The sequence below is a fragment of the Sapajus apella genome, unplaced genomic scaffold (assembly GCF_009761245.1).
Source record: "Sapajus apella isolate SASKATOON/1434 unplaced genomic scaffold, GSC_monkey_1.0 scaffold3, whole genome shotgun sequence".
Classification (NCBI taxonomy): Eukaryota; Metazoa; Chordata; class Mammalia; order Primates; family Cebidae; genus Sapajus; species Sapajus apella.
The window spans coordinates 932,502-950,632 of NW_022436943.1; the positions used below are offsets into that span (position 1 = coordinate 932,502).

The 18,131-nt window shown below is 36.3% G+C and overlaps 1 protein-coding gene and 1 pseudogene across 10 annotated transcripts in view; both read left to right on the top strand.

Annotated features, from left to right (window-relative positions):
- Nucleotides 1-18,131, top strand: part of RGS22 (regulator of G protein signaling 22) — a 140,678-nt gene that overhangs the window by 101,072 nt on the left and 21,475 nt on the right. For 8 of the 10 annotated variants that reach the window (XM_032248155.1, XM_032248186.1, XM_032248163.1 and 5 more), the window contains 4 exons: nucleotides 1,929-1,997; nucleotides 4,828-4,989; nucleotides 10,787-10,966; nucleotides 15,296-15,454. In XM_032248155.1, the coding sequence (XP_032104046.1) occupies nucleotides 1,929-1,997; nucleotides 4,828-4,989; nucleotides 10,787-10,966; nucleotides 15,296-15,454 (570 nt within the window). The remainder of the gene's footprint in view (nucleotides 1-1,928; nucleotides 1,998-4,827; nucleotides 4,990-10,786; nucleotides 10,967-15,295; nucleotides 15,455-18,131) is intronic. The other 2 variants (XM_032248177.1, XM_032248196.1) reach the window with 1 other exon arrangement.
- On the top strand, nucleotides 8,001-8,131 carry LOC116536257 (annotated as a pseudogene).

Sequence of the window (18,131 nt, forward strand, 5' to 3'; positions counted from 1 at the left end):
GGCTCAATCAGTCTTACTGCCTCAGCCTCTGAGTTGCTGGGACTAGAGGCAAGTGCCCCACTGCCCAGCTCTGACCACCAAGTTTTAATCTCAACACTGCCACTTATTAGTTGTACCACCTGTAAGTTTCATAAATTTTTTCCTCATTTGAAAAATTGAGTTAGTCATAGTAATTACTTAGTAAGGTTGTTCTGAAAAATGAAGTGAAATTAACATGTGTTTGGTTTCTTAGAATAGTGCTTGGCACATGGCAAACACTCAAATGTTATCTATTAATATAGTTATTATTTTTAATATTAAGTCCTCACACAGTGGACAAGGTTATACAAGGATATTCATTGCAATGTCAAATGGGGGAAGAATTAGATAAGTTATGACAATTCCATACTATGGAAAAATATGCAGATTTCCTTACAAAATGAGATTAAAAATAAAAATGAGATTTCCACATGTACTATATGAAAGATATTATTTATCGAACAGAACCAGCAGGATGCAGAACAATATATAGAAGATAATCCCATTAGATTTGCTTATATCTATGTCTATGCACATCCATCTGTCCATCCATCCATTTATGTTTATGCTTATGGAAGAAAAATATGTAAAAGGATCTGCCTCTTGGGAATGGGTTTGGGGACCAAGAAGGATTTTTACTTCTTATTTTGTAAAGTGGGCTTCTCTTTGCTTTGCTTTGCCTTATTTTTATTTTATAAGAAGTATTACTTTGATAATTTAAAACGTCATTAGCATACCTAAAAACAGGCAAACCCAATCTTTACAAAAATAACACAAGGGTCAGAAAACATATAATTTTGGACTTTAGTATGCAAAGCCACATGCCATTAATACTAATCAGGAAGAACCTGAAACACTCTGTGGCCTACTTATTTGGAAATATCCGTAGTCATTTGAGGTGAGCAACTTATGGAAAAAACAGTACAGCTGGGAACACAGAATTTATAGTATGGAGATGAAGAATTGACTTTAGGCAAAACGTTCCTGGAAATAAGCTTTGGGAAAACTAAAATCTCCTCATTCCCTTTCTTCAGGCTAACTCCAACTCTCTATCCAAAGCCAAATAAAAGGACATCTGGCTTGCTAATATTATTTACCACATTTCCACATTATGTTTATCACTGTTATTTTATTGTAATGCATAGTCATTTATTAGCATTCTTTGGATGGCCAGCAAAATAAACTGATTCTGGCAACCTTGAACCAAATACAAAAAGGAGGGGTGATAATTTATTCTAAAATGGTGCTGGGGCATTTCACACACATAAAGAGGTGACACCCAAGCCTTAGAAAAGATGTAGGCCAGGACAGCCCTAGGAACCCAAGAAAAATTCTCGGATCTTTCCTTCTGGTTCTGTCTGTCAAAAAGACTTAACCCCAGTGATTCCAGTCCTTATCTAGGTCTGCTTCTGGATATATCTGCTTTGGACAGGGAGATAGAGACAGTAGCACAGATTTGTTATGAGTGGTTCCCAAGAAAGGGGAAATAATATGCATAGGCAATAACTCCAAGAAATATCTACTACATTTCTGTGTTGAGTAACTTTTAGCACTCTTTTAAAATTAGTTGTGAAAGTATATGGCTAGGAAATGGCTAAAAAGTCTGAGAAGTCATAATTGTCTTTCCAGCTTCAGTTCCCATCTGAGCTCAAGTGAAACTATCATTATTTGGGCAATAACAATTGGGTATTGTTATCTCTGTTTTACAGATGAGAATACAGTGTTCAGAAGAATTTGGTACCTGACCACAGGGCTTCCATTTTTAAGTTTGATCCTCTCTCTCATAAGCTTCACTATCTCTTATCCAAGTTAATCTTTATCTCATTTTTTTTAGCTACTAAATTAGTAAATTATTTCAAACCTTTAGACATTCTGAAAAACTGGGATCAAATAATTGATTTTGCTTTCAGGTACAGATGAAAGACATAGCAGAAGAGCTGTTACTACAGAAGCCCGAAAAGAAAATCGGGGTGTGGAAGGCAAGTAATATTTGTTATATTCTTCCTCTTGTAAGTTTTCCTCTGTCAAAGTATTGTTGTTCCTTCCCTTTCTTGTTCAAAAGTCCTCACTGAAGACACACTGTTTTCTAAACTGCCGACTGAGCACTGTTACTGTTTTTAATTGGTGAATGGAATTTGGAGGAAAACGTGACTCTGCCAGAACTCAGTTCTTTTTTTAAAAATTATTATTATTATTATCATCATCATCATTTTTAGGGTCTTGCTGTGTTGCCCAGGCCAGAGTACATGGCATGATCATAGCTCACTGTAACATCTAACTCCTGGGCTCAAGTGATCCTCTTGCCTTAGCCTCCTGAGTAAAGAGCTCTATTCTTAAAGAGACCCTTGACCTGCACAACCTTAGAAGTGTGTGATTGCCTTAAGTATGTATTTTTCTTCATTCTGCATGTCATGGATTTACTGAGACAAGCTGTGCATTCCAGCATATGATAGTTTATTATTAAGAGTGAGTTATGTAAAAAATGAGCAACATGTAGCAGAATCAGCAGGTTAAATCATCTTACATTTTGACATCGATCCATCCATCCATCTAGCTATCTATCTATCTATCTATCTATCTATCTATCTATCTATCTATCTATCAACAGAGTCTCTGTTGCCCAGGCTGGAATGAAGTGGCATGATCTCAGCTCACTGCAGCCTCTGCCTCCTGGGCTCAAGCAGGCCTCAGGCCTCAGCTTCCCCAGTAGTTGGGATTACGGGCACGTGTCACCACGCCTGGCTAATTTTTTGTATTTTTAATATAGATGGGGTTTTGCCGTGTTGCCCAGGCTGATCTTGAACTCCTGAGCTCAGGCAATCCACCCGTCTTGGGCTCCCAAAGTGTTAGGATTACAGGCGTGAGCCACCATGCCTGGCACATTATCCCTTCTATTTAGAATTGCATTTTAGTCATAACTGTATACTGCTCCCAGGCATCCTCACAAGGGCACTTTGCCGAGCAGGAGCACACATAAAAAATCAAATCAAATCAAAATAGAAATAAAAATAATAAAAACAAAAAGAATTACATTTTAGCTTTAAAAGAATTAGGTTAGTTATCACTTTGGTGACTTAAAACCAATACAATATAATACCTGGCTAGAAATGGCCTATTTTGCTTTGTAACAAGCATGATAAACATAGTCTTCCTTTTGAGCTTACAAGTTTATGTGTATTTATGCTTCTGCAGGTCCTGATAAAATGTCCAACTAGACCTAGGTGACCATCTGTTAACTAACAAAGATAAATGTTTTTTGAATATTAGAGGAATACATGCATCTGTCAGTATGCGCTTTTCTGTATTTTCCCCTTGGAAAGTAATAAATGTTTTAAATGTTTGTTTTTTGCTATAATTTTGATTGAAATATTATATAGAATGAGATTTTTTTATATAATTGTGTATTACATATATTTTATTATTTTGTTTAAATTACAAGTTTTAGTTAAATTTGTAAGTTTTAGCGTCTTAAGCAGATCTTAAAATATTATTTGCTGAGTGGGTTTTAAATAAACATCCCAGTCTAATATCTAGTTGTTCCAAAAATTTGTAGGGCTATAATTTTAATATGGACCATATGGTGGGGGTCTTAACATTTTGTCCAGAGAATGTGACATGTGTCTCACTAAAATAGTGATAGATGTCTATTCACCTTATCTGTGTTAATGGCACCACCATTCATCTAGACTGCCTGGAGTGGCCTTCACTTTTCAGTTTCCAACTCAGATGCTATCCTCAAGGCCCTTCTCTGAAAGGTTTTACTCCTCCAGGCAGAATTAGTTACTCCTCCTTTATGTTACCATGGCACTTTTTAAAAATATAACTCTCTAAACACTTAAATTGATGGTCACATATGATTTGTTTCAAAGAATTTATTTTATGTGTGGCTAAATCCATTTGAAACATTGTCTTTGGAATGATACTTCCTTGCATGCTTTTAAGCTAAAAATCAGCTTCGGGAACTTCATTATTAAAACCTATTTAGTGAATTCAACAAAATCGATTTCTTATGTTTTCAATCTGAGAGGCTAAGTGATTTTAAATAGGCAAAATAAAAAAAAAGGTAGATATTTTATATCTCCAAATTGTAAAGATATAAAATAAATGTAGATAAAAATACCTTTAGGTGTTACTAAAATGCCATGGGTGCTTCTAGCTTTTATGTTATATAAAGTAAACCCACAGTCAGAGGAATTTTATCAAAATAATTTATTAATGATCATTATTTATCATTTTAATCACAATTTATTAAAATAATATAAAGATGTCTCATCTAAAAATATAATATTTCCAGGATAAAATTACAGTGAAGCTCTGTAGTAAATTATTTAACTTATAGAATCAATTGATAATTTTTTATTAAAAAATGAAAAATGTATTAAATGTTCAACTACTTTTACTTTTTAAAGGCAGGAGAATTATATATTAATACATAACATATAATAATATAAATAATGTAATAACATATAATCATAACATTATGATTATTTTGTTTTGTTTAAGCACAGAACTCATATAATGTGCTAAAAAGTAGTTTTTCACCATAATCTCAAGCTGTAATAACTGTTAACATTTTTAAACCATGTAGTCATATGGTCTAAATCATTTAGTCATTTCTGGTTCACTCTACCTCCTAAAACTGAAGCCATAAAAAATATAAAGGAGACAAAAGGGAAAGGAATGGGGGGAAAGTTGCCAAATTCTATTGTAGCTGTGCCACAAATTTCAACAGGCAAAATTATAGGAGATAGAAGGTGGTAATTGTTAGCCTAATTAATGCGCTAATTTCATATATTCTGTTTTGGACAGCCTGTGGAGAGTAAGTGGATCTCTTCATCTTGTGAAATAATTGCTTTCCGCAAAGCATTATTGAATCCAATTACTTCAAGACAGTTTCAACGTTTTGTGGCTCTAAAAGGAGATTTGTTGGAAAATGGGGTACTCTTTTGGCAAGAAGTACAAAAATATAAGGTATTGTATTAGGAGTAGAGAAAACAACCTGTTTTGAGGAAGAAATGCATTAAAATGTCAGATTTTTAACTTTATGCACAAGATTTGTATAAGATATCCCAATTTTGCCATCTTCTTCCTACCAGTATATAAATATTGAGATATTTATTGTCCAATCTCTAGATATGTTTATTATTATACAGTGAAGAGTAAGAGTGAGCTCTGGAATGATAATACAGGTAGAACATTCCAAGTCTGAAAATCTGAAACCCGAAATGCTCCAAAATCTGAAACTTTTTGAAAGCCAACATGATACTCGAAGTAAATGCTCCTTGGAGTATCTCAGATTTTGGATTTTTGGATCTGGAATGCTCAACCAGTCAGTGTAATATAAATATTCCAAAATCAAAAGAGAATCCAAAATCGAAAACGCTTCTGGTCCCAACCATTTCAGATGAGGAATACTCAATCTGTATTAGGTTTTTTAAGGTATTAACATACATATGATTTAATGAAAACCTTCCCAAAGAGAGTTTTAACTATATTTCTACATATCAGTTATCTCTAAATGTACGTACATATTTTTTCCTAACAATATTTATATTTGGTGTATCCAGACAGCCAAGATCTTCTTGTATGAATCCCTCTCAGCCATATTTATAGTAATAGTAATCAAAAAAAAAAACCCAACAGGATTATGGATAAATAAACCAACAGAGAAAAGAAAGGAATTAGAAAGAATTAGAGATTAGAAAGAATAGCCAAATTCTTAACAAAATAAGTATAAGAGAAATGGTTAGTTACAAAGGCAGTTTATTTTCAAAGTTAAGTGTTTAATGTAAACAGATATAATCTTTGCGTGGAAGAGGAGGAAGAGACTTTTCATGTTATGTTGTCTAGACTCGAATAAAGAAATGTTGTCTAGAAATATTGAAAGGTATTTCAGTCTTTGCTTAAATGCTCCCAGAGGTAGCAGGCTGATTTCCTTGCAAGCAGTCTATTCCATCCCACTGTAAAAGTGGGGAATAAAAATTAACAATTTAGCCGGGTGCAGTGGCTCATGCCTGTAATCCCAGCGCTCTGGGAGGCTGAGGTGGGTGGATCACCTGAGGTTGGGAGTTTGAGACCAGCCTGACCAACATGGAGAAACTCCGTCTCTACTAAAAAAATACAAAATTAGTCGGTATGGTGGTGCATGCCTATAATCCCAGCTACTTGAGAGGCTGAGGCAGGAGAATTGTTTGAACCAAGGAGGCGGAGGTTGCAGTGAGCCAAGATCACGCCATTGCACTCCAGCCTGGGCAACAAGAGCAAAACTCCATGTCAAAAAAAAATTAACAATTTAAGACTATAATGCTTTCAAATGGCCTATAACTATGTATTATGTGATGCTAATACAGTTGCTCAACATATTATTTAGTAGTTGCTCAATAAAATCTATTTCCAAGCTTTTCTGACATACAATAAAACTGTTTTCTACCCTTTTCTATTATCGACAGTTTTTATACTATTCTCAACTGAGGCTGTAACATTTAAAAAACATTTTTTTGAGACAGGGTCTCACTTTGTTGCCCAGGCTGGAGTACTGTGGCACAAGACAGCTCACAGCCTTGACCTTCTGGGTTCAAGTGATCTTCCCACCTCAGCCCCCCAAGTAGCTGGGAATATAGGCATGCACCACTATGCCTGGCTAATTTTTAAATTTTTTTGTATAGATAGAGTCTCCCTGTGATACCCAGGCTGGTAAAAAAATTTTTTTGGAGAAGTTTTTTCACAATCTTTCACATGAGCAATATTAAAATAATTTTTTGGGAATTAGAAAGGAGGAGTGTGTTTTCCACAATAGGTAATTTTTTATTATGGTGGGCAGAACTATCTTTAAGCTAATATGAATATGAACAAGCCTAACCCTGCTAGGACAAGAGGTAATGAGATAAACTTTGTAAGATCGGTATTTTCAAAACCAACTGTAGACTTATACAAAGTTAACCTGTAGTTTTGTGACTTTATCCTTTAAGGCTGCCCTTGGTCTCCATTTTAATATCTTCTCTACAGTATAGCATGAAGGGCTTACAATACTAGGTAGCTATAAGAGTACATTTATTTATATAACAAACATTTATTAAGTATCAAATGTGTCAGGCATCATATTAGATTGTAGCCATAAAAAGTTGAGTACAACACACTGCCCTCTCTCAGGCAGGAAGACGTCATGAGAACAAATATTAGGAAATAGTGTTGATTCTGATCTATGTTCTGACTAGGTATAGTTTTAGCACAGAGGAGAGAATGATGGGGTTGGGGACAATAGGTCAGAGAGGTCTCAACAAGAGTGATGATACTTGCATTGGGCTGTGGGGGAGCTGGCCAGCTGGAAGGCATTTATTATTCCACTTTATAGTCTAACCGAGCTAACTCTTAAAGGGCTTATTGTTATTAAGTGTTCACTATGTGCCAGATATTGTCTTGATGCTTTTCATGTAATAATGAATTTATTCTTTACAAGAATCCCATGAGGTCAAGGATGTCATTCTCATCACTTTATAGATGAAACTAATGCACAGAGAGGCTAAGAAATTCCCAACATCACACAGTTAATTAACTGGTAGAGCTAGACTTTGAACCAGGTCATTCTATTGCTAAAGCCCATGTCCTTAACCACTAAGCTATGCTGCATCTCAGTATTGATTGTGGTAATGTACAAAGAGATGGCTGGAGTAATCTTAGTCAAACATTGCTCTAAATTGTGAAAAATTGGAAAGAACCTAGTTGTAAAACGAAGACATTGGTTACTAAATTATCTATACAATAGAATGTTTTGTAGCCATTAAAAATTTTGCAGGAGAATAATCAATGATGGGAAAAGATGTTCTGATCATTGATCTTTTTAAAAAATTACTAAAAAACAGTATGGTTTAATCTAAAGTATGTGTAGATGTTTGTGTGTGTATGTGTGTGTATCCATAGAGAAAAGACTGGAAAAATTTATTTATCCAACAAATATTTATTAAGCACTTACCAAGGACCTGGCCAAATCCTGAGGATACAACTGTGATCAAAACAGCCTACCTTGGCTTATCCGTTCCACTCCGGATGTGCTGACCCCTGCGATTTCCCCAAATGTGGGAAACTTGACTGCATAATTTGTGGTAGTGGGGGACTGTGTTTGAGGGGAAAAAAAAAAACAAAAAAACAGCCTACCCTGTTAAAGCTTATAATATCAGAGGAAGGAAAAATGAGTGGTAGACAAGGCAATTATAAGAGTATGACTAGTGCAACAAGGGAAGAAGCACAGTGTGCTATGGGAGTAACTGAGATGGACGTCTCTGGGACTGAGTCACAGAAAGCTTACTAGAGGAAAGTATGCTTAAACTGAGACCTTAATAATAAGCAAGAGTTAACTAAGCTAATGGCACAACAGGCCAGAACAATTAGAAAAAAATCAGTTATGAATCGGTCCCAATGCTGTCCTTTTGCTCAAGATTATAATTGTATAACTTCACAAATTTGTTTTTATTTCACAAGCCTTATGTTCCATAATTAGAAGGCCAATTGAATAATATATGTTCCATAATTAGAATTCCATAATTTGGAGGCTAATTGAATAATAAAATGGGCTTTTTCTTTTCTTTTCTTTTTTCGAAACACTGGCTTGCTCTGTTGCCCAGGCTGGAGTGCTGTGGTGTGATCATGGCCCACTGCAGTTTCCACCTCCCTGGGCTCAGGTGATCCTCCCACCTCAGCCTCCCCAGTATCTGGGACTACAGGCATGCACCACCATGCCCAGCTAATATTTTGTATTTTTTTGTAGAGACAGAGTTTCACCATGTTGCCCAGGATGGTCTCAAACTCCTGGGCTCAAGCATTCTGCCCGCCTCGGCCTCCCAAGTTGTTGGGATTAGAGGCAATGAGCCACCACACCTGGCCTAAATAGGCTTTTTTCTAAAGTGATGCTAAATTGAGTATGAAGTGCTAATTGTCACAATGTAACATTTATATTAAGCTTTTTTCACATTGAACTTATACCAAATTATATATAAAGTTTTACATAAAAGACACCAGAATTTTTATTTCTTTCGTAATATCCATAAGAGAGGTATTACAATGCCCAGCATATACTACGTACTTAATAAATGTTGGTTCATTTCTGGGTCTAAAGTGAGAAGTTTTCAAATTTGTTTTCTTTCTGATGATTTGGAAAACAAAGTCTTTGACAGAGAAATGCCATAATTCAAGCTAAAGTACTTCTTTATTTAAAAAAATGATAGCCCTACACCTGTGACTTTAAAACTAGCTCATTTTGGACAAATGACATGAACAGATACTTTGCAAAAGGTATATAAACAGCCATGAAACATGAAGAAATGCTCATCATCACTAATCATCAGAGAAATGCAAATCAAAACCACAGTGAGGTAACACACACCTATCAGAATAGCTATTATTAAACAGTCAGAAAACAATAGCTGCTTAATGAAGCTGCTGAGAAAAGGGAGTGTTTATACACTGTTGGCAGGAATGTAAATTAGTCCAGCCACTGTGGAAAGCAGTCTGGAGATTTCTCAAAGAAATTAAAACAGAGCTACCATTTGACCCAGCAATTCCATTACTGGGTGCATGCCCCAAGGAGAATAAATCATTCTACCAAAAAGATAAATGTACACATACATTTATCACTGCACTATTCACAATAGCAAAGACATAGAATCAACCCAGGTGGCCATGAATAGTAGATTGGGTAAAGAAAATGTGGTACATATACACCAGGGAATACTACACAGCCATAAAAAAGAATGAAATCATGTCCTTTGCAGCAATGTGGGTGGAGCTGGAGGCCATTATCATAAGGGAATTAACATAGAAACAGAAAACCAAAACCACATGTTCTCGCTTATAAGTGGGAACTAAACATTGGGCACATATGGACATAAATATGGGAATAATAGACACTGCTGACTACTAGAAGGGGTAGTGAGGGGAGGGTGGGTTGAAAACCTACCTGTTGGATACTATGCTCACTACCTAAGTGACAGGATCTGTAACTCAAACTTCAGTGTCATGCAATATTCCCAGGTAACGAACTTGCACATGTACCCCTTGTGTCTAAAATAAATGTTGACAATTTTTTAAATGGCTCATTTTGATGTATGATCATTAATTTTAGCTTATCTATGAAGAGGATAATACAATAGGGTAACTACACAATATAGATACTAAAAGACATAGAATGGCACATCTGTTGACAAACAGCATGCCCACTACCCTTTTTGAGCCTAAATCACCTTGACGTAAAAGCAGGTCTGGATGGGAAAGCTGTCATATCCAACTGTGGGCTGAGTTAGGTGCCTGTTCTCAATGTTCTTCTAGGATACTGTGTATACCTCTATCATAACATTTCTTAACTGTCCAAATTGGAGTAACATGTTTTTTCACACTTCTCCTCTAGTGGAGATTGAACATTAAAAGGGTAGGGGCTATGTCTTGATGCTCAGCTCAGTGTCTGGTATATAACAGGCACTCATTATATAGTTATCAAATGAGTCAAAGTAGATACTAATGCCATTCCTTTGCCTAGAGGAACAAACGATCGGGATTGTATGAAATCTTTATTTATGTTACATAGATGTATCAAAGTCGTAGTTTCCTCAAATCTAAGAGAAAGAAAATCTATGATTTTTTAAAGACGGCCTTGCCATATCCCAGTGCTCTCTTGACCTAAAGTTGAAATGTATATATTAATTGAAACACATACAGCTCTATTAAGTGTTCTACTAATGTGTTAATTATATATGGTTCTATCTTTCCTTCTCCTATTCAGGACTTGTGCCATTCTCATTGCGATGAGTCTGTCATCCAGAAGAAGATTACAACTATTATCAACTGCTTTATTAACTCCAATATTCCACCAGCTTTACAAATTGACATTCCAGTAGAGCAAGCCCAGAAGATTATTGAACACCGGAAGGAATTAGGACCATATGTATTTAGAGAGGCACAGGTAAAAGATCAGGGCATGTGGCTAAGCATATTTTAAAATAGATTGACAATCTTTTCATTATTTACTTATTTTGAGATGCAGTCTTGCCCTGTCGCCCAGGCTGGGGTGCAATGGCGCAGTCTCTATTCACTGCAACTCCTGCCTCCCAGGTTCAAGTGATTCTCCTGCCTCAGCCTCCCAAGTAGCTAGGATTACAGGCACATGCCACCATGCTCGGCTAATTTTTTTGTGTGTCTTTAGTAGAGATGGGGTTTCACCATATTGGCCAGACTGGTCTCAAACTCCTGACCTCGTGATCCACCCACCTCAGCCTCCCAAAGTGCTGGGATTACAGGCATGAGCCACTTCGCCTGGCTGACAATCCTTTTAAAGACAGATATCCCTTCTAAGTGCAGGAGTTGAAGAAAAACAAACAAAAAAGATAGATATCCTTTTGGACCAGGCATGGTGGCTCACGCCTGTAATCCCAGCACTTTGGGAGTCTGAGGCAGGCAGATTATTTGAGCTCAGAAGTTTGAGACCAGCCTGGGCAACATAGTGAAACTCTGTCTCTTAAAAAAAAAAAAATCTTAACAAAAAGTAAATAAAAATAAAAAAGATATCTTTTTAAAACTTGTAAATTATTTATATTTGACACGGTTCCAATCCTCCCAATACTGGGACTTACTCTGTTTAATTTAAATAACCTTTGCATATGCCACTGAAATATAAAAAACTACTAATTTACATGCAAATATCTTTCTTGATCATATACAGCAAATAAAATTAAATATTGCCATTTGGCTTTCCATGGTTACCATTTTTGTTTTTAACTTGTTAAACTCCCGCTAATTCCTCCTTCCTTTCCCACCATTCATATTTCCTTTTAAAATATTTGCTACCACACAAATGTGTAAAATATGTGTGCCCCAAGATTTGTGTATTTTTAAAGATTGGTATATTCACATAGCTCATAAAATAAGTGAGAGGAGATTTAAGTACTCTACCAACATAAAGTATACAAACTCATGAAAGGAAAATCATGCCTGTTAACCTGCTCAAGTTACTTCTTTTTAAGATAAATAATAGAAAACAGTGACTTGGTGAACATAATTTATTTGCATTTTAAAAAGCCTTTTAGTGATGTTGTTCCTAAAAAATGATTAAGAAAAATAAATTATAATAGGGGTAATAGGGAAGGCCATGTCATGAATGAAGTGATATGAAACAGAGATTTAGGGTATTATTGCCCTTGAGCATGGAAAAAGGCAATTATTTTTACATTCATTTGTGAGCCAGCTGTGTTCTAAGTCCTCTAAGGAACTAAAAGTAGACTCACAATCCAAATTATGCATTAAAATAGGCAGAAATATAGAGGAATGATTGAGGATGTGCTACAGAGAAATGGTGAAAACATGGTGTCAGAATGGTAACATCTGTTAATGAAAAGACCCTAGCGATAGCTTAGCCTAGCCTGGGTTTCCTGGTAACCAGGCCTGGACTTACCCATCAATATCAAAGGCCTTGAATCTGACCACAAATGTCTGGAGCTGCTGATGCCGGTTAGTTCCAGTATACTCTTCAGGGATTGCAACCACAAAAGTTTATTGGAGTCCTCTTGCCTATGACTTCTACCTGATTTTCTAAAAGGGAGTCCTAGATATCTTAAATATGGATGTTAGAGCATCTGAAAATAAATAATCTTTTTTTAGGGGCCTCATCCCACTGAATCTGTTGTTATCCTGTTTTCCCAAGGAAGCTTGGAGAATGGCAGGATACAAGCCACTGATCTGGTTGGCCATCTCCATGTCTTCCCATTCCTTCATTTCTTTACCTCCATTATCTAATCCGTTCCTAAAACTTGGATTAGGAACAGGTCAGGGCTTATGGCTAAGAGATCAGGGCGTGTGGCTAAGCATATTTTAAAACAGATTGACAATCCTTTTGTAGATATCCTTTTGGGCCAGGCATGGTGGCTCATGCCTGTAATCCAGCACTTTGGGAGGCTGAGGCCTCCTTATTATCTGTCATTCTATCCACTCCTCCATTCGACTACCTCACTTTGGATCTGCAGCATGACCCATGTGTATTACAGAAACTCCTTGCCTCTGGGTTCTCTCCAGGCCATCCAGCTCAGGGCAGACACAGCAATCCTTTCCCAATGTATATCTGATCATGTCACTTCTCTGCTTAAAATATTTCAATTGCAGCCGGGCACACAGGCTCAAACCTGTTAAGTAATCCCAGCACTTTGGGAGGCCAAAGCAGGAGGATTGCTTGAGGCCAGGAGTTCAAGACTAGTCTGGGCAATATAGTGAGCTCTTGTCTTTACAAATAATAGTTTTAAAAATATTTTGATTCTTCCCATTGCCCTCAGAATGAAGTCCATACTCCTAGATATCTCTCTAGCTACATCTTTTACCACACCCCACCGTCTCTGCCCTAGTCTAATTGAAATAATTGTAGTTTCATAACTGGCTCTTACTACTTTCTGTCCTGAGCTCTTTGCAGTATCATCTCTCCCTTGTTTTTATCCCTGTCATAACACTTATCACACTAAATTGGAGGTGATTACTCTCATGTCTGATGGTCTCATTAGATTGTAACCTCTTTGAGGACAGGGAATGGTTCTTATTTATCTTTGTGGCCCAAATGCCAGGCAAAGAGAAGGCATTGTTTGAATACATAAATGAATGATGTAAGACTAGATCTGTCATAACAGAAAGGAGTAAGATCAAATTGGAAATGAGAGCAAAGTTGTGCAAAAGGGCTGAATAGTAAATTTAAAACTGCTGACTGTTTTAGCATTGGTATCAGCGTAACTTCTGTCTATTCCTCACTCCCACTCCCTATATCCTGAAAGTTTGCATTACTCAGACAAATTTTCACCGGCCCCATTTGCTTATACTAAAGCCATTACTTATCTGCTGGCAGTGAGTAAAGCAGTTCTATATTTATTAGAACATTTTCTTATCCACAACTTGGTTATCTTTTAAGATTACACAGGTACAGGGTAATTTTAATTAACAGTACATATTAACCTACAATCTCAATTGCAACGTTTAACCACAGAGCAATTTTATGCCATCTATTGGAAAATTGTGTCCTAATTGGGTAACTTTTAAGAAAGCCTTCTAAATGGAAATATGTATATTCAAGAACGGGGAGTGACTCAGGTTTTGGAAAGATAACTGGGAAGTTTGATTAACAGAAGAGGAGGAGTATTTAAGTTCATAATAAAAACTACCATGATCCCTTAACATTGGAACAGGGGATTACTTAATTAAATATGTGGCAGGTAAATGTAAATGAAAATATCTTAAAAGCCTGTGTTTCGTCAAATAAAGCATCTCTAGATTTTACATTTATACTCCCAAGAGGCCTAGAATTCAATAACAAAACTGTATTTTAAAAGGAGTGAATAATTTTAGTATTACTAATAACATTCATGTATGGAAAAGAGGAGTAATAAAATACGCCATTTCACTGCAGCATTTATTTTTTAAAGATTCCTCTTTTCCCCTATGAGTTGGCTCGCAGCCTAACAGGATGCTTCATTTTTCTCCAGGGCATTAGGTAAAGGCCCTTCCTAGCAATAAGATGTTGGACTTGATCTGATGTGGCAAGTCCTACCTTCTTGGAAGTAATGTATGCCTCTGGAACTAATGGAAAAACTTGGCATGAGAATGAGAACAACTATTCTTATCTCTATAAATATCACAATTAATCACTTAAAATGTCCTCATAGAAAGCGTTTGTCCAGGATACTGTTCTGCTTTTTAAATGTTACTTTTCTTGCTCGTACATAAAAGAGAGATTATATCGTTTAAAAGTTACTCAAGATTTATTCTTAGATCTGCAGCTTTGTTTAAGAGCTTTTCCAGAGGCAAAATGGTATTTCCTTTCTCTAAAAGAAAGAAAAGAGGGAGGGAGGAGTTTCCTTGATGAACTAGATTTTTGGAATACTTGCATAAAACAGCAGAGTGTGTGGCAGATCAACTAGTATATGTTTTAAAAGAAAACATAAATTTCTTATTTTAAAAGACCTAATGGATTATTTATTAATACAAACAATTGGTTAGGGAAACATAAAGAATAAAGTGACTTTTAAGTGTATTTAGTGTACGTTTTTTTTTAAAGAAAGACTTCTCATTGGTAATAAAAACCATTGATGATAAGCATGTGCCAAGCAAAATGTCTGCATCTTATACCAAGATGTCTGGAGACAATAAGTTGGAGGAAACATGGTGTATATTAAAGATAGAATAGTTCATCTATGATTATGGTGATTAGAGTTTAAATTGGTACATTTGTATAAAATTGTAATCTGAGACTTCATTTTTTATACAGATGACAATTTTTGGGGTTCTGTTTAAATTCTGGCCTCAGTTCTGTGAGTTTAGGAAGAACTTAACAGATGAAAATATTATGAGTGTTTTAGAGAGAAGACAAGAATATAATAAGCAGAAAAAAAAATTGGCAGTCCTAGAAGACGAAAAATCTGGAAAGGTGAGACAAGACTCATTTTGGATTTTATCAGACTTTTAAAAAGTTGTGATATATGTATGTGAATTATAGAGTAATTTTGGCTGGAGTTATATAGAGAGAAGTTATGGAATACAGATACTAGTGGATTTTAAGCCTTTAGTCAGAAGCTTTGGACTTTTTTGGAATTCCTCTAAATTCATCTCAAATGTCATCTCTTCTATGTGAAGGCTTTCTTGACTCTCTGTGGCAATGCAAGCAACTTGTATCTGCTGCAATAACGTTCCTCCCCCTTGTAGAGCATGCTTTAGATAGTCCTATGGTTAAGTTTTTGCATCTGTCATGTTCATTGGACTAAGATCCTCAATGATAGTATCTACCTTATTCATCCATGTTTTATAAGCCCTTACACTAGTGCCCAGCACATGCTCAATTATTGTTTATTGAAAAAATCAGGAAATGAATGAACAAATATTATATACTGGCAGGGGCAACATTTTCAATATTAAAATTACAGGATGACACATTGTGAAATTTGTAAATGAGTCACAAATTGGCCAGCTTCCCCGTTTGTCTACTATCTGTTCATTCATTCATTCATTCATCTCTCTCTCTCTCTCTCCTTATATTTATCCATTTTAATTAAGAAGGGGTAATTGCTCCCAAATAATGTGTTTCATCTTATTTATAAGTTTATGCCTATTTTATTTTTTTAAATAAATGTAAAAGACACCAAATTACACAAAGGTATCATGAATACTCACATTTATTTGTACAAGCCAAAACACTTTTTAACATTTTGCTTTATTTTTTCTTTTCCCCATTAGAAATAAAACATTGCAGTTAGAGTAAGATCTAGTAACCTCAGCCCTGAGTTCTATAACCCTTTCTATACCCAGAAGCAGTCATTAAGTTTCAGATATATTTGTCCAGCTCTTTTTAAAGACAGTATTTCATGCATGTGAATGCATTCATAAACAATATAGATTATTATTCTGTATGTATTTTAACTTACATAAATGGTATCATATTGTATTAGTCTGCTCAGTCTGCCATAAAAAGCATGTTCATAGCCTGTAATCCCAGCACTTTGGGAGGCCCAGGCGGGTGGATCACGAGGTCAAGAGATCGAGACCATCCTGGTCAACATGGTGAAACCCCGTCTCTACTAAAAATACAAAAAAAAAATTAGCTGGGCATGGTGGTGCGTGCCTGTAATCCCAGCTACTCAGGAGGCTGAGGCAGGAGAATTGCCTGAACCCAGGAGGCGGAGGTTGCGGTGAGCCGAGATCACGCCATTGCACTCCAGCCTGGGTAACAAGAGTGAAACTCCGTCTCAAAAAAAAAAAAAAAAAAAAAAAGCATGTTCATTCCTTTTGTTTTATTTCTTGAGATGGAGTCTCGCTGTGTTGCCTAGGCTGCAGTGTAGTAGCACAATCTCAGCTCACTGCAACCTCCGCTTCCCAGGTTCAAACGATTCCTGTGTCTCAGCCTCCTGAGTAGCTGGGACTATAGGTGCACGCCACCACGCCAGGCTAATTTTTGTATTTTTAGTAGAGACAGGGCTTCACCATGTTGGCCAGGCTGGTCGTGAACTCCTGACCTCAAGTGATCCACCCACCTCAGCCTCCCAAAGTGGTCGGATTATAGGCATGAGCCATGGTGCCCGGCCATGGTCATTCCTTTTAATCAGCAAATGCACTTCTAGAAATTTATTTTAAAGAAGATAATTGGCTGAGTATGGTAGCTCACACCTGTAATCCCAGCACTTTGGCAGGCCAAGGCATGAGATCGCTTGAGCCTAAGAGTTGGAGACCAGCCTGGGCAACATAGCAAGACCTTGTGTCTACAAATAATTTATAAATAAATAAATGAGAGAATCATAAAAATGCACAAAGGTGTATACACACAGCTTCATTTATAATAGTAAAAAGTTGAAAATGACTGAAATTTCTTTCTTTTTTTTGGTCATCTAATTATTTTAATGGCAATATACACTATCATTTGGTTATAAAAACTCAAGGACAAGTTCATCGTATGAAATTCTAGGCCTTGGGTCTTCTCAAATTTGTATCACACTGGCAAAATATCTTGTCTTTTACAGAATATAATATAACCCTATCCAGCTACACAGGAAATTGAGAAATAAAATACATTCACAGGATTCCCATCACTAAAGCTAGAGTGAATTGTGTTGTTGATAATATCACCAGGTTAACTAAGGATTATTAGTAATAAGAAAAGAGTACTTTTAAAATTCTGTCACCACTGCAAAGAGATTTATCAGATGCTGGTTCAACAATATAGAATAATCTTAATATGACAAGTTTCTAATATAATGCCAATATATTATTATTAATACCATCTATGCATAGTGACTACATTTTAATGTCTTTTCTTTGGGGCTTTTTTTTTTTTTTTTGAGATGAAGTCTCGCTTTGTCGCCTAAGCTAGAGTGCAGTGGTGTGATCTCGGCTCACCACAACCTCAACCTCTTGGGTCCAAACAATTCTCCTGCCTCAGCCTCCTGAGTAGCTGGAATTACAGGCTTGCACCACCACGACCAGCTAATCTTTGTATTTTTTTGTAGAGTTGGAGTTTCACCACGTTGGCCGTGCTGGTCTCAAATTCTTGACCTCAAGTGATCTGTCCACCTTGGCCTCCCAAAGTGCTGGGATTACAGGCGTGAGCCACCACACTC